Below are 27,566 nucleotides of genomic sequence, written 5' to 3'. Positions count from 1 at the left end.
TTGGGGAGTCTTGCAATTCCAGCACCTAAACCAGACAGTAATGAGATGGAGAAACTAAACTGCACAATTTTTTTCATGCAAACACAGAATTTCAGAGCTGACCAACAAGGTACTCCAAAAAGTGAGAAATACTGAAAATAACTAATGTTGAGATAATCAGTGAAGACATGCTCTAAATAGCAGACAAAGAAAAGGAGAATTCTCTTACCCATTAAACAGTGTAACTGTAAATAAAACCACTTTATTTATATTGGCATCATCACTCCACAGCTGACCGACGTGAGCTTTCATGGATGCAGGAAGTACAAAAGAGACCTTCAGGGATGCTCGAGGGAAGAGCAGCTCTCGCAGCAGTTAGTACTGTCTGTCTCAAAAAAAGAAAGTTTCACAGCAATGGGCACCTGGGCAATAGGAGGTTCATTTGTATCAATTATGCATGAGCATGCAAGGAAATGATACTGCAGCAGGGAATTTAAGGGTGTGTTTTGGCAAGGCGATGCACATTGAGTGGCCCATGTTTGTAGCAGATGTGAATTAATATGGCATATCTGAAGGCAGTCAAGAATCTCCAATTTATATAAGTCATGACTGGACGGGGCTTTTTTTAGCTGCAGTTGGACTGGAAACTTGTATAACAGCAGAATAACAGACTAAAACTGGAAATACTTATTTAATATTTAATACTGGCTGTTTATATTAACCTTCCCCTGCCTTCAGAAGTTTTAAGTACATTTCTCCAGATCTCAGATATCTATACCCAGGAAGAAGAAGAAAATATGCATCATAATAAATAAAATATGAGTTTACCTGAAGTTCAGATGCTCCACTAGAACATACCCATCTGAGAGAAGGGGAGAAAAAGTAGTAAATTAGTAAAATCCTGAGCAAATAAAGTCGCAGTGGCTAAGCACAAAGAACATATTGTTGCTTGCCCCCTCAAAATGGGATTGAAACGTGACCACACATTCCAGAGGCTATCTGCAAACTTACATCTGCCCTCTGAATTGCGGCAAATCACTGCGCTGCCCTCTGTGACATCGATAACATCCAGCTGTTCTCCAGCTGTGACTGGGAGATCAACTGTCCTCTTACTGGGGACTGAGCACTCGGCAGTGGCTGTGTTGATGACATTGATCTCCTTATTGTACTGCAGAGAAGAAAGAAAACCACAAGTTATTCTACACTTGTGTGCAGTGTCTTTACGGGCAGTGGAGAGGGATGGAGAGAAGAGATTTCAGGATGGGTTGTGAGGCTTCGTTTGGGGCTGAAGAGGGGTAAAAAACCCCAGCAACATCCCCATTGAAGAGCCAAGATTAGGGGAGAAGGCAGCAGGTCAGTGGGACATCTCTCCCAGCGTATCTAAGGACCAACAGCTTTCTACCATGCGTCTTTTAAGCATGACGCACAACTGCTTTCCTTCTCTGTCACAACTAGTTCTCTAAAAAGACACGTACCATAAATGTTTCTCTAAAAAATTTATCTTCTTTTTCCATCTTCCTGCTTTTTTCTGCATTGCTCTTCTTGACCTTAAAGATATTTCTGTTTTGAGAGAGAGACACACACACTTCTGAGATCCATTTAAATAACCCCCGGCACATTGGGAAATGCTACCCAGAGCCTAACTCCAGCCTCGTCTGCAATGAACTCTTGAAAGAGCAAAGCACACCATTTACATTGTTGTTTTTCATAAAAGGATGAATATACAGCTTGAATCTGTTGGTGAGTGTAACTTGAGCTATTTTGTATCTCGGTTTGGATTAACTGTTTTCTCTGTAAGCAGCGTGGGAACAAACAAACTCTCTATCAAGTGTTTCAGATCAGTCATGTTTTTATAGAAGTCAACAATTCACTTTTCCCCCAGCAGTTTGTCTCCTTCTGCTTTTGTTTATACCCAAACATAAAGGGTCCCCAGATAACTCTCATCCTGAGTCATTTATGGAAGTGGGACTTGACACCACTCTCCAGATTTTTGTTGCTGTTTTAGCACATGGAGGAGAATGTCACCCAAGCAGACATTTATATGGCATTGTAAAGTGAAAAACAAGCTCTTATAACTGGCTTAAGAGGAGCAACGGCCATTCATGCTGGAGCATTCCCTGGGTATGCAGATGTTACTCTTTCTGGTTTGTACATGAAATTCCAGCTATGGCATTCATTTAAAAACCAAGACAGGAAAAAAACAACCAACCAACCAAAAAACACCCACTTGAAATAAATCATTCACCCTTGGCTAACTTTCATGCACTTAATTTTAAGAGGAGGGGAAACAGAAGAGCTGAAATTAGGGACTTCTAAGCTGTGAAGAGATTCCTCCTCAGCAGTCTCAGCCTGCAGGACCTGCAATCTCTAAGGAACAGATGAAATCACATCGACCTCTTGATAGTCTGTAAAATTATACGTGTGACTTTGCACAAAACAACAAGTTGTGTTTGAGCAACCCCATGCAGGAACTCTGTGGTGAGAACCCCAAAAATAGATCCTTCATTTGCATTTGTTTGAAGTCCCAGGTATTGGGTCATGAAAAAGCTTATTGCAATGCACACATTTCTGATGTAAAAGGGAAATGGAAACTCCTACTTCCATGCAAAGTTTTGCAGGACCAGTAACAAAAATTTTTATTTTTGTTTTTATGCACAAATGGTACAGCAAGAGGCAATGCAATAAACCCGACTGGAAGATGAAGACCCAAGAAATCAATACTTTAAAGTACGGGCAAGGGGAAAATTACTACGCTGTGTACAGGTCTTCTAAACACAGTGCGCTTACCAAAATAGCAATAGCTTATCCATTGAGATCAAATATTTAATCAAGGCACAATTAAAGAAGGAATGGGACTGAGCACAGCAGAAAAGCAGCCAAATATATAGCAAGTTACAACTTTTACCTCAGCTAAAGGGGAAGACATGATACAACTTCAGGATGAGACCCTCAGGGTATCTCCTGCTTGCATACAGCTCAGATCCAAGGGTTTGTTTTGCCCTCAAGATATTTTCTGCAAAGTTTCCTGAAAGCTGGGTTCAAAGGGAAAGGACCCTGGAGGAGCAGCCAACACAAAATGTCTGCTCAAGCAGGGGCATCCCGCTCCTGCAAACGACTTAAGAGATGTGCGTACAAAGTTAGACAACACGAGAAGACACAGAATGAAAATCAAGACCTTTCCACATTGTTGCTGCTTTTCCTTTGGTCCTTTTCCTCTTTCACCATCAGAAATTTTGGCATCCAGGTTTTGTACTTGTCATCCTTCTCTCTGAGAGGAAGGGAAAGAGTCACACAGAAATTCAAGTTTTTTCCAACAGACCATGTCCCCTCCCCAAGCCCATGTACCTACAAAGTCGTGATTTTTCTCTCTGTCTCCCCCCATAACCATCACTGAAATGCAAACACTTGCTGTGATTTATACCAGCACATGCTGCTGCCACAATCATCTGGCAGCAAGACATCAAGACATGCTGTTCCTATTAAAAGTAATTTTTCTGACAAGGAGCTTGCCAGGACGGGGCTGATTATTGGGTCTGGGAGCTGGAGTGTTCCTTCCTTAGAAAAACTATCTAAATTTTCACGTGTTTCAGGGAGCAGCTCTCTCCTTTTCACATCTCTGGCCCTAACTAGGTAACATTGAAGAAACATTTTGTGGGATGTTACTTGCCAAATTAAACACACATGGAGGGGGCACCTGGACTGTCTCCAGAGGACTGAGTCCTGACCAGCTCATGACCCTCAGTGGCTTGCAGTACAGCAGCCTCCCCAGGGCACAGGCTTATGCCAAGAGGAACGTCTCCATGGCCCAGGGCCAGCCCCAGGAGAGGGCACCCTCCTCACCTTGGCTGTCTCTGTCCCACCTTGACATCATCATACACCATGTCCTCCTGGGAAACAGCCGCTGTCAGCCAAAATGCAGCAGAGAAAATTATTAGATGTCATTCTGAGCCTGGTACCCAAAGCAATGTATTGCAGAGGAAAATCGAGGCTGCTGCTAGTCACTCAACCCAAAGGGCCAAGGCAATGCAAAAGGAAGATCCTTGGGGCTCCAGAAACCAGGCAAAACTCCAGCACAGGGCAGGATGCTTGGGTTTGTTAGTTGTGTTTGTGGGCAGTTTTCTGGACAGGGTTGGCCATCCAGCTCCAGGGATGGAGCAGGAGCATCAGCAAAGCCCCAGCTTTGCACTGCAGCCAGCCCAGGCAGGGTTTCCATCCCAAGGACATAGGTACGTTCACTCTAGCACCTTCCCAATGCTTGATTAGTGGAGATAGGTTCTGCATCCACCTGCATTTACACAAACCATGAACTTGTCCCTCCAGCACGCAGTGGCAAGTAGTTTTACAGAAAGCTGCTGGAGTGCCGTTGGCTGTTAAACACAACCACCAGCCTGGAAGCAGTGGCTGAGCATGAACTGTCTCACACATTGCCTTCCTAAATATATTCATATCTGCAGGAGGAATGCTCCTCTTCAAAGAAAAACCACCCAAAAATGAGCAAAAACCCACCCTCTAGTAAAGCAGAAATCCCTATCAAGTCTTCAAAATTAATGCTGCTATATTACATAATTTTCAGGAAGGCATGATGCGTGAAGTTGATTTTCCACTGTGCTATACATTTGCCTCTTCATACACACACACACAGATCCCCAAGAGTCAGATACATGTATCTTGCTTACCCAAATTTGGTACCGAAATGGAAAACAATCTGTGGATAGAAAGAGGCTTTTAGAAACAAGCTGGCACATCAGCATTGCCCAAAACACCATGAGCACTGACAAGACAGCAGTGCTTGCTGCTGAAGCAATGGAGGCAGGTCTAGGTGCATGGGCCCTGTGACACCAACAGCATTTGCCAGAATTACACCCTTGCTAAATAAGCATCTCCATCCTCTGGCAGTAACAACAGCCACGTGTTCATCAAGCAGGTTATGAAAGGTCTACATTGCATCCAAAGAACGGTCCAAATCAGCAAAAGCACCCTCCTCCTGCCCACCCCTACACCCCCCTTCACAATAGCTAGAGGGTTGATGGACAGTTGGTAACTGCTGTAAGTCCCTCCTTGTAGTCTGCCAATATCATGCATTGCCCAGGAATTTAAATGTGAGAATGATTGTAGATACCTAAGATGCTTCTGGGAGCTTTAAGGGTTCTTTGCAACAGGAGAATGGCATGAAACCTGGTGGCTCCTTCCCTATAATGATATTTAGCAATAATGCAGGAAGGAGCCACAGACATGGCAGAGCACCTAGTGAACAGGTGAAAACCTGTGACCAGGTTTTTAAGTAAAACAAACCTTCCTCATCTAAAAGAGGAAAGGGTTAATCTGGAATTTCCAAAGAAATAAGAAAAAGTAGCCCTTTCCTGGACTTCAGGCATGCACAGGGTGAGGCACATGCTGGCAGAGGTGGAGGATGGGTTCTGCAGGCAGCTACTGTGCATTTGACAGAAAGGCAGTTTCCATGGAACCTTCACCAGGGTTTTAAATATTAAAGTAAGAGTACCCAAAAGGGCAGTATAGGAAGTTATACAATATTCTCTATCCTAACCTGTTAGACTACAGACTCAACAGTAGACTTCTTCAGCAGATGCTGTTGCCAGCTTGACTATAAATGGTACTTGGAATAAAAAAAGCTCAACCCTTAAGAGCCACATCAGCAAGACTTTGCCTAATCCTGACCCACAGGTCTGGGCAGCAGGTATCACATTTGTACGTTCCCTTGTGCACCTGCATCATGCTGAGGTATCAGAAATGCACAAAAGGCAGCAGAAAGCCTATGAAAATGTGGACACTGCTGTAGGACCAGCTCCTGTATATTCCTGATGCCAGAGACTTCGGAGAAGCTGCACAGATGGACCATTGGCCACATCTGCCGTAGCAGCTCCTAATGAAGGACTTTTGACGTAACTTTCCCAATAAGGCTGTGTTCCTTACTTCTAGACCTCCTGCTCTCAAATTATTGCAAATTTGAATGCTCAGGTTTGGAGGAGAAAGGTATTGGACAACTAACATTTTCTTACCTTAAGTTTTCCTTGAACCTGGTATTCTTCAGCTTCAACTTCTCTATCTTAAGCAAGTTTCCAAATCTCTTTTGTTTTCCTGTTCTGTCCAAAAGAGTAAGATTTTAAAGAGGCACTAGGCACTGAAGTATGCGAGAGTTACAATACTCATAGCCCCAGAGATGCTGAAGCAGGTAAAGGAAGGCCAGCAGACCTTAGACCTTAGTTCAGCTTTAAGACTTAACAGCATCATGTGGATGAATGATGGATTCAGTGAGATAGGCACCAACAAAGCAAAAGGTGCTTAATTATAAAGTCCAAGCTCAAGTCTTTGCTTAGCTTTAAACTCTGTGTTAATTGATGTTGTCCTCTTCTGACCCAACAACTACAGAATGATCCAGGTTTATTTGGAGTAAAAATTCCTGACAAAAGGAACAAAAATTCTCCAGAAGCATGCAGTGACCGTTAAAGGAGGACAATAGGAGCATCTGTCAGTGCCACCCTTCATCACACATTTCTTTCATGTATGGTCTTGAGAAGGGTGTTCCACTACACACACTTCTCTCTGAAGCTACGCAGCAATTTTCTAATAAAGTATCTGTGAACAACCAAGATCCTCACATGAGGGACATTACCCATGTGCAATACTATTAAAAACACTTTAAGTGTTTCAGCACACCTAATCCTGCATGTGGGATCAATAGATTACATAAAGACTGGTGTGGGGATTAAAACCTCTGAACCCCATGAATTTGGTTCCGACCCTAGCTTTGTCATGAAATTCGCCTGCAAACCCAGCAAGATACACTGCTCCTCCGTGCATTAGAGTTTAATTTCTGCTACTGTTCAGCACCCGTGTGCAGAGGGTTGTAGAAGAGGCATCAGTAGGCTTCCTGGTGGGTGAGGGACATGTGTGGTCGGTCCAGGAGCCAGACGCAGACGCCAGCAGACTGCCCTCTGGCTGGAGAAGCTTGTGCACTTCCACCACACAACTCCCATGGACAATTTGCAGAGAAATGACACTTTTGCCTTTTAATAGCTGCCCAGTCACCTCCAGGGTTTCAGGTTTCCCATACCTCTTTCCCCCCTCTGACACACACAGGCTCTACATGCACACATAAGCTAGACTTGAATCCAGATGCAAGCCAGTACGAGTCTCACATCCGTAAGGGAAAAGCAGATGTACAGCAACACCTTATTATTCCTCCCACACTGCTCCTTAGAAGAGAGCCACCAGATGCACTTGCAGCCATTGTGAGCAGCATCCCCAGCCCATATGCCATTCCCAAAGGCTGTCTCTATTTCTTACAAAGGGATACCAGAAGTCTTTCACTGCAGGAGGGTAGGGAACCACACAAAGCTAATAAGTGAAAAACACAACTAACTTCACGTTTCACCTCTTAATCCATTTGGGAAGCTCAGGCAACGTAGAACCCTGAGGCTGCAAAACTCATGGCTTTTATAACACACCCTGTGGAAGCAAATATCTTGAGAAGCTATATAAAAAAGAGCAGGTTGCAAGTTAGTTACAGCATGTCAGCCTGGGCTCCTTGCAGCTTTCCAACCTTCTGTGATCTGAAATGTGAGCACTTTGTCTCTTTTTATGGGGACAGCGTCCCCATTTGTCTCTCGAGCATTACCTCTTTTGGCACACAAAAAAAGGTGCCATTTCTCAGCTACAGCTGAGCAATGCTTTTGATCAAGGGAAGGCTGGCAAGACTGTCCTGTGTGTTTTATGCAAGGAGAGGTCTGTAAGGGGAGTACTTCCAATAGATGGAGAGTGCTACAAGCTCTAATAGAAAGGCCTCACTGTTTAGGGATTTAATTTTCTTAACTATTTTTTCTCCCTAAATATCAGCCAAAGGGGAAAGAGAGAGGAAGAGGAGGAAGAAACCCACCCATGCAACAACTTTTCTGCAGTTGCATTAGGAAAAAAAAGGCTAAAAAATACAGGCTAAGAAATTGCAACTTACTCCATTTTTGCTGGATTATCACCCCCAGTCTCAACATCTTCGTACGTTTCTTCGTAGCTGTTTCCTGAAAATTAAAACCAAGGCACGCCATTATCACAAATCATGTTCAGTAGCGATGAGGTGAGGTTTTCTGGACAAATTGCACCCAGGTCATTATATTTTACTCTTACAGAGGTTTTAGAGGTCACGCGAATTCCATACTAGACACGTGTATTTTTCCCCACTGGTTTTAATGGGAATTTAAAGACACCAGTCCAGAAGGAGACACTATAGATGTTGAAAGTTAAATGCAACTATTCACATCATTTCCCAGGGACAAGCCCAAATTAAAAGCAGCTCTTGTTTGAGCTTCCCCATGTGCTGCACTTACGGCTGGCTGAAGCAAATGGACTTGAGGAATCTGATGCGTGGCTGCTAGAAGACAGAAGTATTACATGGGGACGTGTTGCAGTATAGTTTTTAAAAGACGTTTCATAGACACAGCCATTGCGAAGAGCCCAGGTCCATACTCACAGTCTATCCTGCATTTCCTCAACATCATCATATATATCCTCTGGTGCCTGCAGAGACTGCCAAGTGTTTTGTTTCAAGGCTGTTCTTTCTACCCCTGGCTTTGGACCACCAACGTACACATAGTGTGCTGGAAATGAGAAAGAATGTTGCTTATAGAAGCTTTTCTGAGTAACTTCTCCCAGGGCAAGGACAACTGTTGAGGGTAATAGTTAATGCCACAACAAATAAGAGCCTACAGACATACTTTCCTTTCTAGGGGTCCAGGAAAGTCTCTGCTCTGAGCCACTTTGAGACAGAAAAGGGAAGAATTTGAAAATATTTTAAGTTTTAAAACATTTAACTTTAAAATATTTTAAAGTTTTAATATATGAATATATATTTACATGTTTTATATACATATTTTATAAAGTTTCAATATATTAATATATTAAAGTTTCAAAATATTTTAGGTTTTAAAAAAATTAAAACACCCATCAAGATTCTTAGTTGTGGCAACTTTGACCCAAATGCTCCTCACCAGAAACCACCCCAAGAGACTCTTTATGGATGTTTGCAAAAGTGATTGAAGAGAGGGCTTAGCATCGTTGGTGAAGATGATAAGATCCAAATAACGGGCCAGTCCATTGGGAATATACCTGTAAATCAACATCTTGGAAAGGAGACAAGAAGGGAGAGTATCCCACAGATGTATTCCACCAAGGGCTGGAACAGAGCATGAGAGCTGCATCTCATGAGGTTAAAAGATTATTACTGGAGGACTCTGTTAAGTGGCAATATTAAATCCTTAAACCCAATTTAAGAGAGTTGGAGTAACATAGAAATGCAGCCACACAAATAAAAGCAGATAGTGTTTCTAAATGAACACGGGTGCATGTAGTAGGTCTCACCAGAAACATGCACCCCCACAATATGGTCTAGTTAATGGCCTGCAAAACATTCAAACCCCCCCAAAGAAGAAGAGGATGGGGGGGTGGGGTGGGAACCAAACAATTCTCTGAATCGGCCTCTCTGATGAAGAAATAGCAGGAGGCTCACCATGAGCACTTTTAAAAAAAAAAATCCCAACAGAAATTACCTCCAGCTGTTCAAAGGTCAAGAAAACCTTTAATGAAGTGATTGAAAATTTAAAAAAAAAAAAACAAAAAAAACCCCCAAAAAACCAAACAACCCAAGGACCACACCAATAACAACAACCACAGCCACAGTCAATTTACACTTGCTCCTTCACACTCCTGGTCTGCTCACAGAGCCAAACCTTTCTCTCTTTCATCTTCGCAACGCTGCTGTATCACACCAACGGCTTGCAAAGGCAGGAGTAAGCCTTTGCAGAATAGAGCCCATGCACACATACCTGAAGTTGAAAAATAGTGTTTACAGAGGAGACATGACTGGGTTTAATTGTGCAGCTAAGGTGCATATCACCAGCTCCGGATGCTATCTCAGAGCATTGTGACAGAAGGAGCCCAAAGTCTGAAAAAGGCTCACTGGGACTACTAAGATGGAGCAAGGAGCCATTATCCATCTTAATAAGGGACAGGGGGAGACTTCAGTTCTCATCCTGCTCACGTGTGTTTCTACCACAGCCTTAGCCAAACCCTTTTCTGAGACTCAATAAATTATGAGAAGCAGAGGAGATGGATTTCAGCTCTCGGATAAGGGCAATCTGCTAGAAAAACAAACACCTCAGTTTGAGTTACGCAGATGGTTAACCAACTTAGGAAGCTATTTGCAAAGCCAAAATAAATTATTCAGACCAGAATACAAATGCGCATGCAACCTTTTGCCCTGGTTTAACTAAATTGGTTCAAGAGTTGCATCCAAATTTAACATTATTTCCCATATGGAAGAGACATTTGGGCAACAGATGGGACTGAGGATTGAGGAAACACTCAACAGCACAATGAGATACTCACAGAGCTCTGCTCTGTCTTTTGCCAGCCCCTGTGGGGTAGGATGCTTTGCAGCCGGGGTACTAGTCACATCCTGCTTCACTTGTGGCACCTTCATCCCACCTCTGCCATCTTCCTTGGTTTGGCTAGTGGGAGATACGTATTCATTTCCACCTGTCTGAGATGAGACATTTGGTTTGGTCAATACAGACGTTAGAAACAGCTTTCTAATATGTTAATATAACTTACATATACACATCTATAAGACTATTAGTTACCTTTCTGCGGACTTAAAACAGTTTCACACCCTTTCCATCAGGGGTTTCTGGTAGACATAGGTGCTGCTTGGCAGCACTACCTGCCTTTTAGGCAGCAGCAGTTGAGCAATGAGCAGAAAAAAGAGAAGGCAGAAAAAAACAGGTGATTAAGTACTCCAATTTCAGCTGTTTCCCAAAGAGAGGGCAGATAGAAGGAGAAGAAACATCCTACAGCAATTATGAGAAGTAATCTTAAGGATACAATACCTTGAAAATTGTCTCTGCTTCCTGTTTATCTCTTTCAAGACTTGTTTTTTCCTCATTTTCATCCTCTATTACAGCTCTTCCAGGACTGAAAATTTCAGAAATGAGAGAGGTCTCAGAACAGAAACATTTCAGCAAAATCACAGACAAACAGATTGCTTTATGACTGTGCCCAAACAAGCAGTTCATTTTCCCTTTTAATGAGGATAGATGCCAAAAAGACCAGCAGTACGAAAAGTAAAGGGCAAATCCAAATCTAAAGCCACTGGTTATGTGGGGTGAGAGCAATTACTCTTGGAAGAGAGACAAGCTAAGATGATTGTTTCCTAGTAGCAGGAATGGGCAAGCTAGATCCATCTGCCAGTGGTGGTACCTGTCTCACAAGACTTGCCTCTCACCATACTATATTGCAACTTAGGAAAGAAGATACAGAAACAGGAGGCAGAACATGATAACTTTTTTCCAGCACCACATCATTTCCCACGAAGTGACACCCTTTTATCATATGACTCTTCAATCCCCATTGAAAAAACAGTCTTCAGCCAGTGACAGTAATTAAATACTGCGAGGAGTTTGAAACGTGACATTTATAGGCTGAAATTCAGTGTGGACCTTGCCTTACCACACAGCTTTGGACCTGCAACCACGTGTCCTAGTTTGAGAGCCTCATACCTCGCTCTCCTTATACTGAAAGGGTTCAGGTTTCAGTAGCAAAAGACAATGCATGTTTTTGTGTGCCAGAGGAGAGAAGAAATTCTCCCCTCCAGATATGCTTTAGAATGAGAACCATCTTAGAAACCATGAGTGCTGACACAGAAAAGCATCATAGCCTACATTGTCCTGGTCATGGAATATATGAAATTTCTTTCTAACCCTAACCTGGGTTAGTTACAGGGTTAGAAGAAGCTTGAGAGAAAGGAAAGGAAATTACCTGGATTTGGCAAAGAGAAAAGTCTTCTGTTTCTAGAATAAAGAAGAGGAAAGCCTTCAGCCACTGTGCTTTTTTCAGCAGTCAAGCTTTTATATAAGGCCTCAACTGTCATCTAGTATTTAAAGAAATATTTCTTCAGAAAGCCCAGAAGCATTTTATGTTTGGAATAGTCATCAGGCAAAGATATTTCCTCTACTTTGCAGGACAGGGGATACACATATTGACAAACTATATAGGGATAATGTAACAGTGCAAGGGATCAGGCCAATGAAGCTACTGGTCAAAAGGAAGGCAATTGCAGGTTTGGAGAGCTTACAGAAGAGGAGGAAGTTTTTTTAATTAAATAAAGATTTTTCCAACCTACCATAAAATAAGTCTAAAGCCAAACCAGAGAACCTCTCTGCAAATCATGCACAGATAAGTGCATTTGGAAACCTGTGCTATTTCCTGGACAATTTGATTGCTTTGCAAGTCAGGACTTGAAAGTGGAGTTTGACGTTTTCCAAAGAGTAGTTTCCCCTCTTTTAGCAGAGCCAGAACTGATACCCAGTACAGGGTCATCTCCTGGGACGAGGTGACGTGTTCTCTCAGCCCAAGTACCCACTGTGAGCTCAGCCATGCAGCCAAGCAGGTCTTCTCTAGGGACAGCTGTAGCAATTCCTGCCCCTTGCAACGCACTATCCTGCCTTCACTGCAGGTTGTCTCCATTGCCAAGGTGAACAGCCACCCCCTTTGCAGCCAGGGTAAAATGAAGAGAGTTGGTTGTAGTTTACAACAGAGGTATCCCTGCAGCAGGGGATGAAAACCCGTGCAGTCATGCCCACAATATTTGCCCTTGCTTATGAGCCAAAACTTGAAGCATGCTGCCACAACAAGGAACCTGGCTCAATTTTGTTTTCATGTCTTCACAGAGGGATTACCAGCACCAGCTTGCCTTTGGCAGGAACTTCCAGAACAATTCTGTGGATTTTTCCTCCAAGATTTCATGATCTTGATATCTGTGCTTGACACTTACTTGGTCTACCACCAATGTCCAGATGGTGTTACTACTTCCTTACATGTTTGCAGTGGAAGAGAACTGACGCTCTCCCCTAGTGTGTTTGGAAACCTCATTAGTCTTCATGTCCCCTCTGCAATTCCTTATTTATTTTTTGAGAAATACTTGGCAGATAAGAAATACAGATATTAAAAATTTCTAAGATAGGAAAGCATGGTATGAATAGTACAGTCAAGCCTGAAAGACCAAAACTGGCTGTGTTGAGACTTACCTTGTGTTCTTGAGGCTCTGCCTTAGGTACTAGAAAAAATATTTGTGAATATGTATTACTTCTTAGTCCATGTTAAAGTCATTGCACTTTAAGTTTCAAACCCAGCTTCAGCCCACGTGCTCAGCATCCAGGCACACATTCACCATGGTACATTCACCATGTCCTAATGGCAAAGGTCTTTCAATTTGCTATTTAACATTGGCTTACATTCAGACGACTGAAGCATTGAGCTTAACTGGCCACAGTTTTCACAACCTTAGGGACATACCCAAGAGGACTGTGGCAGGTCTCCCCAAGGAAGTTGCTTGGCTTCTGTTCCAATGGGAAAGAAAACCAATGCACAAGGCAGAAACTAACCTCCCCAATAAGATGCAACTTTGAAAAACGTAAAAGCAGAGCAGTGGCAACTCTGATTGATAGAGAAAATTAGACTGGGAAGAAGTAATGATGGAGATAAAAAAGCTCTGTATCCTGTACCCATTCATTCCCAAGAAGATGCTGAGGTTTGTCTCACTACCTTCTTTTCTTTCTCTTCTACATGGGTAGTGTCTCATGAATTTTCCCCACTGCAGTTTTATTGTAAGCACCATTTCACCACCAAAATGTGAACTTCTTTTTTGTTTGTGCCCCAAAGTCCTCATACACTGCCAGTGCACAGAGAAACAGCACAGTCATCATTGGTCACCCAGACCAATGCGCAGCTGCTTTTCTCAACTTGAAGAAACTATTTTATTTCATTTTTAAAAAGCTCTATCCCACATAACGTATAATTCACCTAGCAGTCTTGCCTTGCAAAGTACCTTCAATGACACACAAGGTTGTGGTGTCCCCAGACTGATTCAGGTACATCGGGGTTTCTTTGTAATTGTGCTGCTCTTCAAGTTGAACACTGAAAAAATGAAAGAAAAGAGAGAAGAGATTTTTTTTCTGGCCCTTTTAGAAGTCTGGAAAAAAAATATTCATCTTAAGGACAAGGAATTCAAGTGCTTTGATACTGAGCCTACAAGAAAGCAAAGTGAAATCAGGAATTCCTCGGAGGAAGAGGAGACCTGTGCCAGACACAGGGCTCAGCTGAGCTTTCCCCCCAACTCCACACTCCCACTGCTTCCTTTGGGAGGACAGGCTGTGTTTACAGGGCTCAAAGCACATCAGGGGACTTCATACTGGGGTTATGGTTTTCTGCCTATAGCAATCCCTCAGGTAGAAACAGCACAAAAAATCCAAGGAAATCGAAGTGCACGTTTCAAATCTACAACAGCTACTCTAAAATTAATAACAACCCAGTTGCACCATTTGGCATGCTGTTTCTCACTTAAGGAAACAAGAAAGGAAAAGCAGAGATATCAGAGGGTACATTTAAAGGTCCTGCTCCTGTGTTTATCAAGCCACATGCTCCATGCCAACACAGCGAGTGGCATGTGTCAGCCACCGGAGGAGGCAAGGCATCTCAGCCCAAGCACCACACAGCCTCAAGCATTGGACTTCCCAGCCCTGTCCCCATCTCCTCATTCTCATTTTTTCTTTCCTTCTTCAGAAATTCATATTAGTGTCATTCGGGAATAGGTGCAGAGAGAAATCCAAGCCTTCCCAGATTATCCAGGCAAAGCCCCGAGGCTTCTCCTCCGCCCGTGGCAGAGTGTACTGGGGAGGGGCAAATGCACAAGACGGAGCTTGCAAGACATGCAGGGGATGGGGTAGGGTGGTGAAAGAGCATCAGGAAGAGTTACAGTGACAACGTCCATCTTTTAACAGTAACTCTATAACAAACCTCAGGGAGGGTTTGATTTTCCTTCAATCACCCTACTGTCACAACTCAGCGTCAACAGAGTAAGGACTAAGTAGTTGTTGCAAACTGGAACAAGAAACTCAAGGTGCATTTCAACAGTAGTGAAATCAGAGTAAGAAACGACACCTAAAGTCAAGCAGAAGCTTGTGCTAATGCCAAAGGCTGCCCTAGCCCCCTTCTCTTCCCTGCAGCCCTCCCAGCACCAGGGGCAATGCCTGTCAGCTTGCTGGTCCCATTGAAGGGGACACACACATAAATATTGCATTAATATCACAAGTAGGTATTTTGTCCCTAGTGCCATCACTTGAGGAAGAGGAGAGCAGGAAAAACCCTTACCCTTCTCTTCCCCAGCCCAGCCCTGGGATAAAACAGAATCCTGGGAACTTGGCTGAACACCAGACAGCCCTTTATATACAGCATATATGCTACACTAGACCTGAAATACGGCTGGGTTGATGGATCCCTGACTAGCATCAATGAAGGCGGAGTATTTATCCCCAAACAAGGAGTCAGAGCTCAAGATTAGTCAGCCAACGCAACTACGTCAGGGTTTCTAAGAGACCAGACTTCATTACAGGTGAGGCTTCAAGGAGGGGAATTTCTGCCCCCAAACCCCATGATTTTACTTTTATGCTGGAGTTAATTTAATTCATTTCCCCAGTTATCACATGGTTAATATTTAACAAGTGACCTATTGTAAAGACTGTATCACAAGTATTGGAGCAAGACAGCTAATCTTGCTGCAATACATTACTAGGAGAGCTTCCTTGTGGTGCATGACAGCTTTGTGGCTGGTTATTTTTTGACCAGTTCTCTTCTGACAAGTACAGGTTAAAAGTTAAACAAAACACCAGCCAACACTGGCAGGAACACCTCATAATGCGAAAAGCACAACTTGCTGTGCCGATAGCTGCAAGAGTTCATTGTTTGGGCACAGAAAGTATTTTAAGAATTTGCCTCTTTTTGCTTTGGTTCACCCATTCTGTTTCCCATTTTCACAGCTGTATATTCATGCAGCTAAAGCAAAACATGTATACAAATATTTTTCTCCACTTTCACTGTTCTTGTGGCACAGAACCAGGACCACAACGCAACCATTTATGACAAGTCAGAGACATACCAGAAAAAATCATGATCCCCTTGTATACAAAACTGATTGTGTCTGTAAGATTTTTGAGCTGTTTCAGACACTTGCTCATCAGCGCGTGTTCTCTTGTGAGCGAGTTTGGACCACCACTCAAAAGAAAAAAGTCTCACTTCAGCATCTGGAGCCAGCTGAAGTCCTGGGGATGGGGAGGGGGTGCAGTGGCTCCTGTACCCTGGCTGTGCTGGCTGCACAAACATGCAGGAGGACAAGCTCCTCCGCTACTGGCAAAACCACCCCAGCACCTGCCAGTTATGCCAGGGCTTTGTTTCAGCAACAGTTCTTGAAAGCATCGCTTTTCTGAAAACGCCAGGCTTGAGTACACAGAAAACAGGAAGAGAAGAATGTGCAGGGGGCGGGTGCAACCAAGCACCAGCAATCTTTTCCCTCCGATCAGCTCAACCAGAGCTAATGACACACGGCTAAGGTTCTCCATGCTGCTCAAAAAGCCCAGAGGAGAAAATAGGGATGAAACTTTCTGCTTTAGAAGGTCATCCCAGCCAGCTTTGAGCTTCCCATGTAGGTTCGCACAATCCCTGGAGCAAGTTGCTGCCTCTGGGAGCGGGACATTCCCTCTAGACTTCATGGGGATGCTTCAGCATCACGGGATAAGGATGCTCCCGTCGCCTACGAGCCACGCATTGCCTCACTACACACTCACCTTTGGGGGGTCAAGTAATCCTCTTCATCAGCAGCTGCACACAAACACACAGAGGATTAACATTTGAAGGCAAGATGCTCTCCTACAGAACACCAGCTGCAGTGACAGGGAGGTGTGATGGGGATGGCCCTTCCTCGAGGCAGCACGCCGCACACAAAGGCAGGCGTGAAATAAGATTGCAGGAGAAACTGGGGATGTGGCTATGTTAAAATGTCATTATTTCATGTTTCTAGGCAACAATCTCAGGTTTTCTAGAGATCAATAATTGAGCAATATTGGGAGGACATGGAGATGATGACATATAAATGTAACTAGTTTCTTCCACCAAATTAACATATTTAGAAAAGGCAAGTAGGTTAGAAGAGAGTTTCAGTGAAAACCTCTCTTTCCCTCTCATTCTTATCAAGCCCAGGGCAGATCAGTAAGCACTGGCACAGTAAAGCCAAAGAGAGTTTAGCAGCACCCTTCTTAGAAAAGCAGCTCCCTTTGAATTCAGCAAAAGTTATGCCTAAAGATCTGGCTATAATTAAGCTTGTATCTATAAAGAAACACCATTTAGCAGCTTAATAAGCAGCCCAGAATATTCTATTATGAAACATCAATAGTGTTTTATTATGGGAAACTGAACTTTTCCATTTCTTGATGTTGGAACATTTAACGACGTTGCCCTCTGTTGTATTTAAAACAGAAGGGGGAGGATTAGCAGACCAGTTTCTACCGATTTTATTGTGCCTTCCCACAGTTGTGTGCTGCAGAGTCGAGGCATTTCCCATTGAAGCAGTGATAAAGATCAGCTCGCCTCGTATGCAGCTGCCGCTGCTTTACAGCCAGCTGTAAACTGCTCACAACACACTGCAGTTGGGAGGAAAGCAGGTTTCTGCATGGGGGTTGATGTCCAATCTGGAAAACCAGATCCCTTTTCCAGATCAAGAGCAAAAATCAGTCTCACTGAAACTGTTGGGCTCTTTTTAATGTTCGAGGAAGATGTTAGAAACAAGTAATGACTTCTTGTTTCCATGTGCTTGGAAACGTGGCTTTATAGATGTCAATAAACTGCAAATTATTATTAATTTTCTGCAGAACAGGTTTTGGGAGAAAAACGAGAAATCTCTTACTTGTTTCATTTCCTCTGTGGACTGAAGGCACGGTGCTTCGGAAAGCACTGAGATCAAACTTCGGGGGTCTTGCAGGCTTCCCAGGGGCAGGACCCAGGGATTCAGCTGAAGGGAGAGGTTTAATTCTTGGCCACTTGCTCCCGGAGCTGTGAGAGCCTTTTCCTGCTCTGGGCTGGTAGAAGGGAGGCTCCAATTCTGCTCCAGAGAAGCACAAGGACAGGCAGCAATTAGCTCTCATTTAAGCAAAAATCCATATAGGGTCATTAGTTGTTATATAGACATTTCTAACCAGCTCTGCTTCCTCCCAGTTTCAGCATCCCTGTTACACAGTGGGGCTCTTACCATGTCACCAGAATGGAAAAATAAATGGAAATGTCCATTTTTACAGACTTTTACAAAGTTAACCATGTTGGGGCCTCAGCTCTCGACAGCTCCCTTCCTCTGGATTATAAAATACTAGCCTAATTTTCTGTACCGATAACATTTTAATCTGTCAGGATTTAGTGGCATAGCTGTTTTCTATACACAGTCCGAGCGAGGTAGCTTTCCAGGGTAAACAAAGACTTAATCTTTCCAGTGCCCCGTCACTCAGCATGACGTTAGCAAGGGGAACTTCGCAGCATTCGAGTTTCCTAGCACCAGTTTCTGTAAGAAATATTGCAAGGAGAATATGCTCTCCAAGCTCAAATATGACCTTTCGCAAGCTGGAAGGGTGCAGAGGGGGGGGTTCAGGTTTAAGCCACTTTAATTTGAATTGAACTGTCTTTGCAGAAAAGCCAAGCCTTTATATGTCTGTGTGAAAACCAAATAGCAGGGTGTAGTTACATTCACTTTGTAACTGAGAAAGGCCAAAGCAGACCAAACCTAAAGATATATTCCCTGTCCTTACCCTCCATCCTACTCCCAAAATTTGAGCAATTTCTTAAAATGAGTTCTAAAAATTTGGGTGAACATGGGGACCCCTTCCTCTACCCAAGCTCAGCAGCAGTTTGAGGCCTGTTTTTTATCTCCAGGACCTACAGGGAAGGGAGGGAGCACTCCAATGGTCCAGTTTGGCCTCTTGTTTAAGGATCCCAACTCGTAACAGCTTTTTTCTCTCCAAATGCTGCACTTCAGAGCACCTATATGCTCATATGCATATATACATATGCTCATTGTTAAGCACATAGCTTACTATACCTTTCAGGTGCTGAGGTTTCTCTCCTGGTGCATGATAACCCATCTGGCAGAACACAGTTGCTGCTGCCTTCTCAGCAGCAGCTTCATCAGAGCTCCTGTGTCCTCTGGGACCCTGGGGAAGAGCCAGCCTGCTGTCGCTCAGAGCATCCTTCTTCTGGGCAGGCAAGTCCAGCGTGGGCTCGCTTCCAGATGGTCGCATCCTGCTGCCACCTGATGCAGCAGGAGCACACGTCACCCTCTGCTCCAGGCAATGCTGAACGTATAAGTTTGCTGCCCGTTGGGTTGGGAGCATTACACTTGCTTTCTCGCCCTGGGATGAAGTGTTTTCCCAGATCTGTAGGGCATGGTGGAAAGAATTTGGGAGCGGAGGGCCTTCTGGAGGTGTTTGGGCTGATCCCTGCTGGTCAGTGCAATAGGATGGCAGAGGCTTCTCTAGCCCGCTCTTGGGAGAATTCAGCCCTTTCTCCAAGATGTTGACTTTGTGCTCTTTGTTGTGCCCCGACGGCTCCATGGAACCCAGCTTGGCTCGAGGCCATGCCAAGGGCTTGCCTTGGGTGAGTGCAGAGGGTTGGGAGGCAGGATGGGCAGGTTCATCCTTGGGTTTCAGTATTATCACTTCTCTCTTACTCGGGAGCAGAGGACTGGACACAGCATTTCCTCCAGAGCCCAACTTGCGAGGGATTTCAATGGGAGGCTTCTTGCGTGGCTGCACCACCTTGTTGTCCAAGTTGGAGTCATTCTGAAATTTTGCTCGTAGGGCTCTGAAATCAGTCACACCTTCCTGGGAGGGGGAAGAGAGGAGAGCAAAAAATATCTGCTTTCAGAAGTGGCAACAGGCAATTTATACAATCATGATTGTTTCAGAGAAAGAGGCCACAGACTCCACCCTGGTCACCAAGGTTATGCAGAAGCTGGTGAAAATTTTAAAGCAGGAGAGGAGAACTAGCTCATTCAGAGGATCCTCTGAAGGCTCACAAATCACTGCTGATAAACGCAACAGAGGTCAGACAGAGGGAAAACGCAGGAGCGGAGCATGGATACAAAACCAAGCAGAACCAGCGGGACCAGTGGAGATGGCTCCTGTCCCCAGCATCACCCAGTGTTGAAGAATCTCCCTTGGGAGGACCTGGCAAACACTAAACTGAACGTTACAGCTTCCTGGCAGACGTATTGCAATACTGCTTATGCACCTGCCAGGTAGGAAAGCCGCACTTTATTTTCAGTACACAAGCACCAGCCAGGGGAAAGGCTGGTGCTGCTTGGGAGATCCTCAGTCCACCCTCTGCCTGCTCCAGAAAACTCCACCATGGGAAGAAAAGCACCAGACGTCCTCCTTGGTGGGGTCCACATGACCCCTGGGACAAAAATCTTCTTTCTCCACCATGTTAGTTCAGCTTAGTGTCCCCACAGCTCTTCATATGCTTCTCTCCTTGCCATTATTCTGACCCCAGGAAGCAGAGGACATACAAACCAAACACACAGCACACAATGACAACTAGAGCATCTCCCGGTCCAGGTGGTGAATATTGGCTAAGATACTCAATTCCTCTCCCACAGTTACCAGACCCTGGGTTATATATGATTTTGAACAAAGAGAGCTAATCAGTGACAGAGCAGTTTAAAAGGGCACTTAAAGAACATTTTGTTTCAGGCCTTTGTCCCCAGGCATCTCATTGTCCAATGCTGGAGAAAGGGGACCACAATTTTTGCCTGCAATGTCATGGCTTAAATTCAGCCCTGAACTGAACTAGGGAGAAAATATGAAGAAAAATTTATGAGCTACTTAAGTCCTTGAACTGCTCTATAACTTTTTATATGCCATGATTACATTAGGTGCGCTACTCTGGCAGCTTAGTTCAGTGCGGAGAACTGTAAGGCTTCACGAGAACCTGTCTAATGAGGAAATTGGAAAAAATTATCTAGGACAGAACTTCGTTATTCTGAAAAAAGCCCCAGCCTTAAGTGTTAAGGCAGAACAGATGAATAGCATACTGAGGTTTTATTGCATTTAATTGCACGATTTATTAAACACTGACAATTTCTCTTGAATAACCCCTTTCACTGACTTTATTACTTTCACAGGGTAGTGCATGATGTAAAGAACCAACCCTTGGGGGAGAGGTTTGAATTGCTCCAATTATATTTCATATTAGTGGTCAGCAGCGTGATGCCGTGTAAGCTGCCCAGCCAGCCTGATCTAGTGGCGAGCCGATGGGAATGGGAGTTTTCAGAAGCATACGGAGGATGAATCAGATTTTGGAAAAAAAATAATCCCACATGTACCAGATCCCTGCAGCAATGCCAGACAGGAAATAAAGCAGTGAGGTGCCCTAATGCAATTGCACTGAGTTTTTGCACGTGCTGCAGCAACAGTTGAAGAGTTTAATGCTGTTTACCTCTCCTTACTGATTTTCTTTACTGGAGCACATAGTTCCTCATCAGTGCCCTCAGAGACAAAGAAAATAGAAAAGAAAAAGCACCTGCACGTCTCAACGTGCCACAGGCAAGGTGGACTCCTGTGAAACGGGTTTCAGTCAGGCCTCTCCCTGGCACTGGCTGTGACAGAAATGGCTGTGACAGTCACTAGCTTGGCACTACCTTTAATTAAAGATGGATGGATACAAGCCTCTCCTTTTCACCCTCAAGTTATTTCCCTCGCCTTGAAATGGCAGCTTCAAATGATCTGCCTAATTAACCGCAAGATTATCTGTGCTTAACACACTCTCGGTGCCCTTCACTAGAATATAGTTTCCCCCAGTTTGCAGCCCACTGGGATATTCGCACCAATGCCACGAGCAGACCCACCACGGGAGGCACACGTACAGCCCCTAGCCAAGCACACCAAACTGCCCCGGAGGATGGGTTTAAATTGCACCCCACAGCCACCTCCCCTACACCCACACCCGCCCGGATGCTCTTGCCCTCCCCACAAAGCTCCTGCAGCTGCCACTTCCTTGCACAGGGCTGAGATTAGCATGACCCTCTGAGGTGCAATGAGTTCTCCTGGTCTCTGAAGGGATGATTTTCCATCAGACCCAGGATTGTTTCAAACCACCTCCCATCCAAGCAGCTCTCCAGCTCAACCCACATACCTTAAGCAAGCTCAGGGAGATGATCAGCCTAAACACAGTGCTGAATGGGTCGCAGGCAGGCAGGACACCCGTGAAGTCCAGCCCCAGTGCCCCACCAGCCCTGGCAGAGGTCAGTGCAGTGGGGAGAGGTGCTCCCCTGTAAATTAGACCAGTTGACAAGTGGGGAGAATACAGTAATAAATTTAAAGGACTGCCAAAAACTCACAATATGTATTACAGCTACATCTGGCCAAATAATTCACTGTGAATAATAATATATTTGGCAAAAGCCCATGCAAGATGAGAGAGGGAGAGAATAAAAAGGAAACAAACTTCCACTGGCCGGAAAGCTATGAGCATTATGGAGTCAGGGGACAGCTAAACTTTCCGTATTTTCTCCCTATAAATAAAATGCTCTTCCAACATTAACATCATTCTAGGAAGCAGAATAAAGCTCAGCTTAAGCATACGATAAGGACACCTTTTAGAAAGACCAGCAGCTGGAGGTTTGTGCTGATACCGAGGACTAACCAAAAGGAATCTAAATTCTCATTAGCTTTCTACAGTTGCTTTCCTAAAATGAATCGACACAGAAAGAAAAACCCCGTTCAAGATGTGACATGCAGGACAGCTGAGAGGAAGCACTGCATGTTCCCCTCCCGAAATTTTTCTGCTTTCATCCATTCTTTATCTTGATTTCCAAGGGAGCTCCCGCAGGTAAATATTTAATCATTGCTGCCCTTTCCCCGGCAGCGGGGTGGCTGGAGCCGAGCCCAGGCACCCCGGGCACACTGACACAAGCATGCCATGATACTATCTACTCATTAACCCACCAGCTTCTCCCAGAAAAAAAAAAAATAAAATAAAAAAATCCACCTCTACTTTTTGTTAAATTAAGAGGCAGCAACCGCAGCTCATTTTAAGAGCAAGGGGGGAAGAAACCAGGCACTGGGAGCCCCTCAGCCCCTGCTTTGGGGCAGAAAAAGTGTCCCTTTGTGGTCCCCATGCAGAGCAGAAGCAGCAATGAGAGCGTGCACCTAACCCCGGGGTTAAACTGCTCCCGGGACTTCATGGTGAGAACAGCCCCAAGCTCGAAGCAGCAGCAGAAAATCAAGCAGCAAATATTTCACCAGGGGCAGAGGAGACAGAGCAGCCCTTTGCTGCGGTGAGGGCGGAAAGGAGAAGCACCCCAGCATTTACCCCATCCATCCCTTCGCAGCTCTGCGCCGGGTCCAGCCGTTCAGCCCAGCAGCATTTTCCCTGCCCCTGGCCACGGCTGGTGCCTGCGCTGTCACCGCCCCTGCCGCCACCGCCGCACCGGGCGAGGCGGAGCGAGCCCGAAAACACACCTGAGCCAAGGCCTGGGCCTGCCCCCGGGGCGGGGAGAGCCTCACCTGGGCCGGGGAGAGCCTCACCTGGGCCGGGCTGAGCTCCCGCTGGGCCGGGCTGAGCCCCACCTGGGCCGGGCTGAGCCTCACCTGGGCCGGGCTGAGCCCTGCCCAGCCACGCTTCCTCCGCCTGACCCACGGGTTCCCTGAAACACAAATGACAACACCGCGGCAGGCTTTGGATGGGTTCAGAAAGGGAAAAATTGAGTTTGGTTTGCTTTTTGAGGGAAAGAACGGGGCTTGCCCTCGGCATGGGTGCCCCTACAGCACCATGTCCATATGGTGTCCATATACATGGCAGTTCTCAGGTCCCTGCTCACACCTGGGGCAAGCAAAGCTGGGGAGAGCAGAGGAGTCCCACCATGCCCAGCAATAATCCTTACCCACCTCTTCATCGGTCTCCCCATGGGTGACACCCAGCCTACCGCATCAGCCCAGCCTTCCCAAGCCAAAGCCAGAGACCTCAGAGTGGTTAAAATAGCCATTTCCCCAGAGGAACCAATGTTTTCTTCATCTCTGGATAGCAGAGCCCAGCAAAACCTCGCTGAAGCCCACACATATTCCTGGTGAAGCAGCTCCTTTTCATGGTGAGCTTCTCAGAGTCCTAAGGACAGACCAGTTAAATTAGGGCAAACAAGACTTCTCCCATCACTGGATATTTCTATCCTGGAGAACAGCCTGAATGGATCTGTCCAAACATTGAGCCCATGTTTTCACAGAGCACATCTCCCAGGAAAAACAATGCTGGTTAGCTTGGCACGAAGTGAACCGAGAGCCCCAGGACTTTCTTTTTCTCTCCATAACTGATCAAATATTATTTCATCTTTGTGGGAGCGCTTGATGGTGTCCTTCAAGCAGAGACAGCTTGGCAGAGACGGAGCCTGGGTGCTGGGCAATATTCAGAGGCTGCTATCATTAGCGACTGGGTGAGCAGGGAGCCATCATCAGCCTGGGCAATACTCACCCATCACAAACTGGTCCTAATCTCACATAACAGGACACAGCACCTCTCATATATACCATTCCCAAATAACTGCCTGGAAAAGAAACCCTGCAGCAATAGCAGGCCTTGAGGTTAGGGGCAAGGGGAGTGGTAAAGCATGTCTGTAATGTGTGGGACCTGATGGCAAACCTTGTGTGTAGGATTGTCTGAAGGTGTCCCAGATTTCTCTCCACCAGTCTGAGGGTAATGGTGTGATGTGTGACTTGTGGATGGATATTCCCCCCCTGCAGATGGGCATCAGGAAAAACCTTGCCCCAAGCATCCCTACCACTCTCGGGTGTGGGGCTGATGCTATCCCAGGCTAACCTGACCCTGCTTTCCAGAGCCAAGCTTGAGGAGAGCTGCAAAAAAAAAAGAAGAAAAAAAGTGAAAAAACCCCCTCAGTCATCAGACACATGACTCAAAGCGTGAGTCTCATTCCTTGCTACATGAAAAGCCCTGTTGCTGTGTGGTGGTCTCAGAGAAGAAAGGGGGGTCCTGCTGAGCTGGGATTTGGCAGGGAAGCCCCCCAAGCTGGGGCTGGAGTCGCGGCGTGATGAAAATGAATGCCGGCTTTGTGTACAGGTAGCTGGGGAGGATTTATGACCCGACCAGTGGTATGAACATGGGCCGTGAATTAAAGCACTGTTGGAGAATCAGGAGGTTGTGACTTCAGAGCCGTGGTCCTGAGGAAAAGGACAGGGCAGATTCCTCTACATGGGCTCTAAAAAGAAAATGCTAAAAGTTTCTTTAAAACACGCATTTTGTGAGTGTTAGCCCTGGTGCGACCCCACTTGCCTCACCTCCCTTCAACAGCAGTCCCAGGGCCGCCATAAATTGCACTGGGCTGTAATAACTGCATGGGGAGCGTGGTGTAGCCATGGTGTGTAGATCAAACACCGCAGAAGTGGAAACTGCCTTTTTTCTGTGGCTCTGGACCCTTCTGGGGAATGCCTGATGATAAAGAGCTGGTGCTGCTCTATGTAAGTCACATTTTCATAGGCCACACAGCGCAATTTCCTTAGAGAAACTAGACAGATTTGTCAGGAGACAACAAAACAGGACTTCACACCCTCCCCAAAACGCTGGAGATAATCCCTTTGACAGCTCTTCCCCTCCTGCCCCACCTCTCCCTGCAGTGCTGGTGCCTCCCATTGGTCCTACCAAGCTGCAAATTGCCAGGAACCCCGACGTCCCAGCGAAACACAATGAGCACCTTGTCCACTGCTGCTATTAAAGAGGCGGCAGTTTGGAGCAGGAGCTCGGGGTTTGGTCTGGGCTTCTGTATCAGAGGCACCGACCCAGAACGGGAGTTCCCAGGTACAGCCCCGACTCGAATAAAACCAAATACCACTACTGAGAGCAACGGCACCAAACGCATCCTAAGCATGCACAGCCTCCCCAGAACAAACCACTTCAGCTTGTTTAAAAATTTAAAATGTTATGATTTGGATTTTTTTTTTGCAGTGATGAAATTAGTATCTTTATAGATAGACACATCAGTCCAAGGGCTGCAAGCACAGCATTCAGCAGACTTATTTTCCCTACATTATTCTTTTCAGATACTTAGTGACTGGTGAGATTTGTCCTATGTTATAGATATATTATACAAATTTGGTATTTTTTTGGGTTTTTTTGGATTTCACAGAGGTGTTACTACACACCAGAAACAACAGCAGATCTTGGAAATATGATTTATTCCTAAATCTGTTGGACTTTTAGAAAGGTGAGGCAGCATGACTGATGAAAACCAGGGAAATTTTTGGGCAATCCAGTCTTCTCTGGAAGACAACTAGATGCCCATGACATAATTAGTGATAACGTTAGCCCAGTGTCATAATATTATAGTCTGAGAATGGTCTAACAAGTTATTTTCTCTGTGGAAAACAAAGAGCATGTGGGACAGCACTGGGGAAAGGAGATGGGGCACAGAGCAAGGGAAACAGCTGCTCCTGGGTGCAACGCAGTAGAGTCCATATATCTGAAAAAACACCTCAGAACCCAGAAAAAATGGGCAAAAGTGGATATCAGGGCACAGCCTTGTGCTAGCGGGGGATTTTGGCTCAGCTTTTGTGCCTTATTCTGTCCCCGGGAGGGCCAGAGCAGCCACCCCAGCCCCATTCCCCGCACATCTCACCGTTTTTCTGCCAGGAGGTCATACCGTGGTTTTCCAGCAGAGGGGGAGATAGGATCACTCGTTCCACCATCGAGCCGCTTGCTCTCTCTTGCATTACTGGCATTAACGAGAATTTGAAGAAAACGCAGTATTATTGATCCCTGCATTGAAAAAGCTAACACATTCTTTTGGCCAGGACAAAGTGTTGTTTAGGAGGAGCCAGTGTATGTAGCCATGCAGCTCCATCAGAAGATTTTAGATCAGCCCCACTGAAGCACTGGAGAAGTCAAAAAATTAATTTAAAAGCCTTGCAATGTTTCAGGTTTTTTATCTGTCCAAGCTACAAGGCTGTCTCTGCAGTATGGCCCTGATCCTTAAGTGCATCCTTCTTTTTTAGCAATATAGCCCATACGATTCCTCATGTGTTTAAGGCTAAGTGTTGTATGTTATCAGACCAGTTCAGTGTTCAGCGACACCAAATGAGGACTGGCATGGCCAGCACTAGAGATGTGGTCATCTTCTGGTCCTTAAGTGGACCTTTTCCACACCTCTTTGCAACCACTGGGTTCACTACCTGGGACACATACCTGATGCACATATATGACACATGTTGGTCCTTACAACACACCATCTCACTGCAAGCACGCAGTGGCCGAAGAATTTAAGCTGGGGATGAAAAACAGAAGAACGTCAGGCAATGAGATGCACAACTGGTGCACAGAGGAAAAGCACGTTGGTGGGTGCAGAGGTTGGTCAGCCCTGTTATCAGGACACGACAGTTACCTGTGGGGTGGGACCATCACTGTGACAGTGACCACCGCTGCCAGCACCTGCAGGCAGTGTTTGTCACCCCACTGACACGGAGGGGGATGACCAGGGTCAGGAACAGCCAGCAGCATCCTTCCCCTACCCTGCAGTAATGCAGCGCACACAGGCATGAGGCCTTCAAGACTGCAGAAACATCCTCTAGTGCAGAGCATCTGCTCAGCAGCGTAAAGTATTGCAAACACCTTACATCTGTCTTATCCTTCTTAATAGTTCTACTCATGTCTTC

The 27,566-nt window shown here is 45.3% G+C and overlaps 1 protein-coding gene across 4 annotated transcripts; it reads right to left on the bottom strand.

Moving 5' to 3' along the window:
- Positions 1-221: 221 nt before the first annotated feature.
- FYB2 (FYN binding protein 2) lies at positions 222-23,327 on the bottom strand. 4 transcript variants are annotated; one of them, XR_012624211.1, is made up of 21 exons: positions 23,227-23,279; positions 22,048-22,183; positions 18,956-19,736; positions 17,777-17,971; positions 16,662-16,695; positions 13,871-13,959; positions 13,071-13,099; positions 11,803-11,834; positions 10,875-10,959; positions 10,375-10,528; positions 8,462-8,588; positions 8,319-8,362; positions 7,949-8,012; positions 5,997-6,080; positions 4,656-4,684; positions 3,820-3,880; positions 3,155-3,247; positions 1,455-1,526; positions 991-1,147; positions 808-841; positions 222-364 (listed from the first exon to the last, which is right to left on the bottom strand). XR_012624211.1 is itself a non-coding variant. In XM_074833176.1 (21 exons), exons 1-21 carry the CDS (start codon positions 23,229-23,231, stop codon positions 355-357), a joined length of 2,328 nt encoding a protein of 775 aa, XP_074689277.1. In that variant the 5' UTR covers positions 23,232-23,279; the 3' UTR covers positions 222-354. The 4 variants fall into 4 exon arrangements, 3 of the variants coding, with proteins under 3 accessions (XP_074689277.1, XP_074689278.1, XP_074689279.1); XM_074833176.1 differs by having other exon boundaries at positions 1,455-1,539; XM_074833177.1 differs by having other exon boundaries at positions 1,455-1,539; positions 8,319-8,359.
- Positions 23,328-27,566: the final 4,239 nt, after the last annotated feature.

This window comes from Strix aluco, chromosome 8 (assembly GCF_031877795.1).
Source record: "Strix aluco isolate bStrAlu1 chromosome 8, bStrAlu1.hap1, whole genome shotgun sequence".
NCBI classification, from domain to species: Eukaryota; Metazoa; Chordata; class Aves; order Strigiformes; family Strigidae; genus Strix; species Strix aluco.
Note: the sequence above shows the minus strand (reverse complement) of the source record. Positions and strands in the feature narration are given on the sequence as shown.

Bases quoted from the DNA above. Each gene is read 5' to 3' on its own strand.
- FYB2 (XM_074833176.1), bottom strand. The intron at 13,960-16,661 runs GTGAGTGTGTAG...TCATTTTTTCAG, and splicing joins GATTACTTGACCCCCCAAAG to TGTTCAACTTGAAGAGCAGC. The intron at 842-990 runs GTAAGTTTGCAG...CCCTTCTCTCAG, and splicing joins CCGCAATTCAGAGGGCAGAT to ATGGGTATGTTCTAGTGGAG.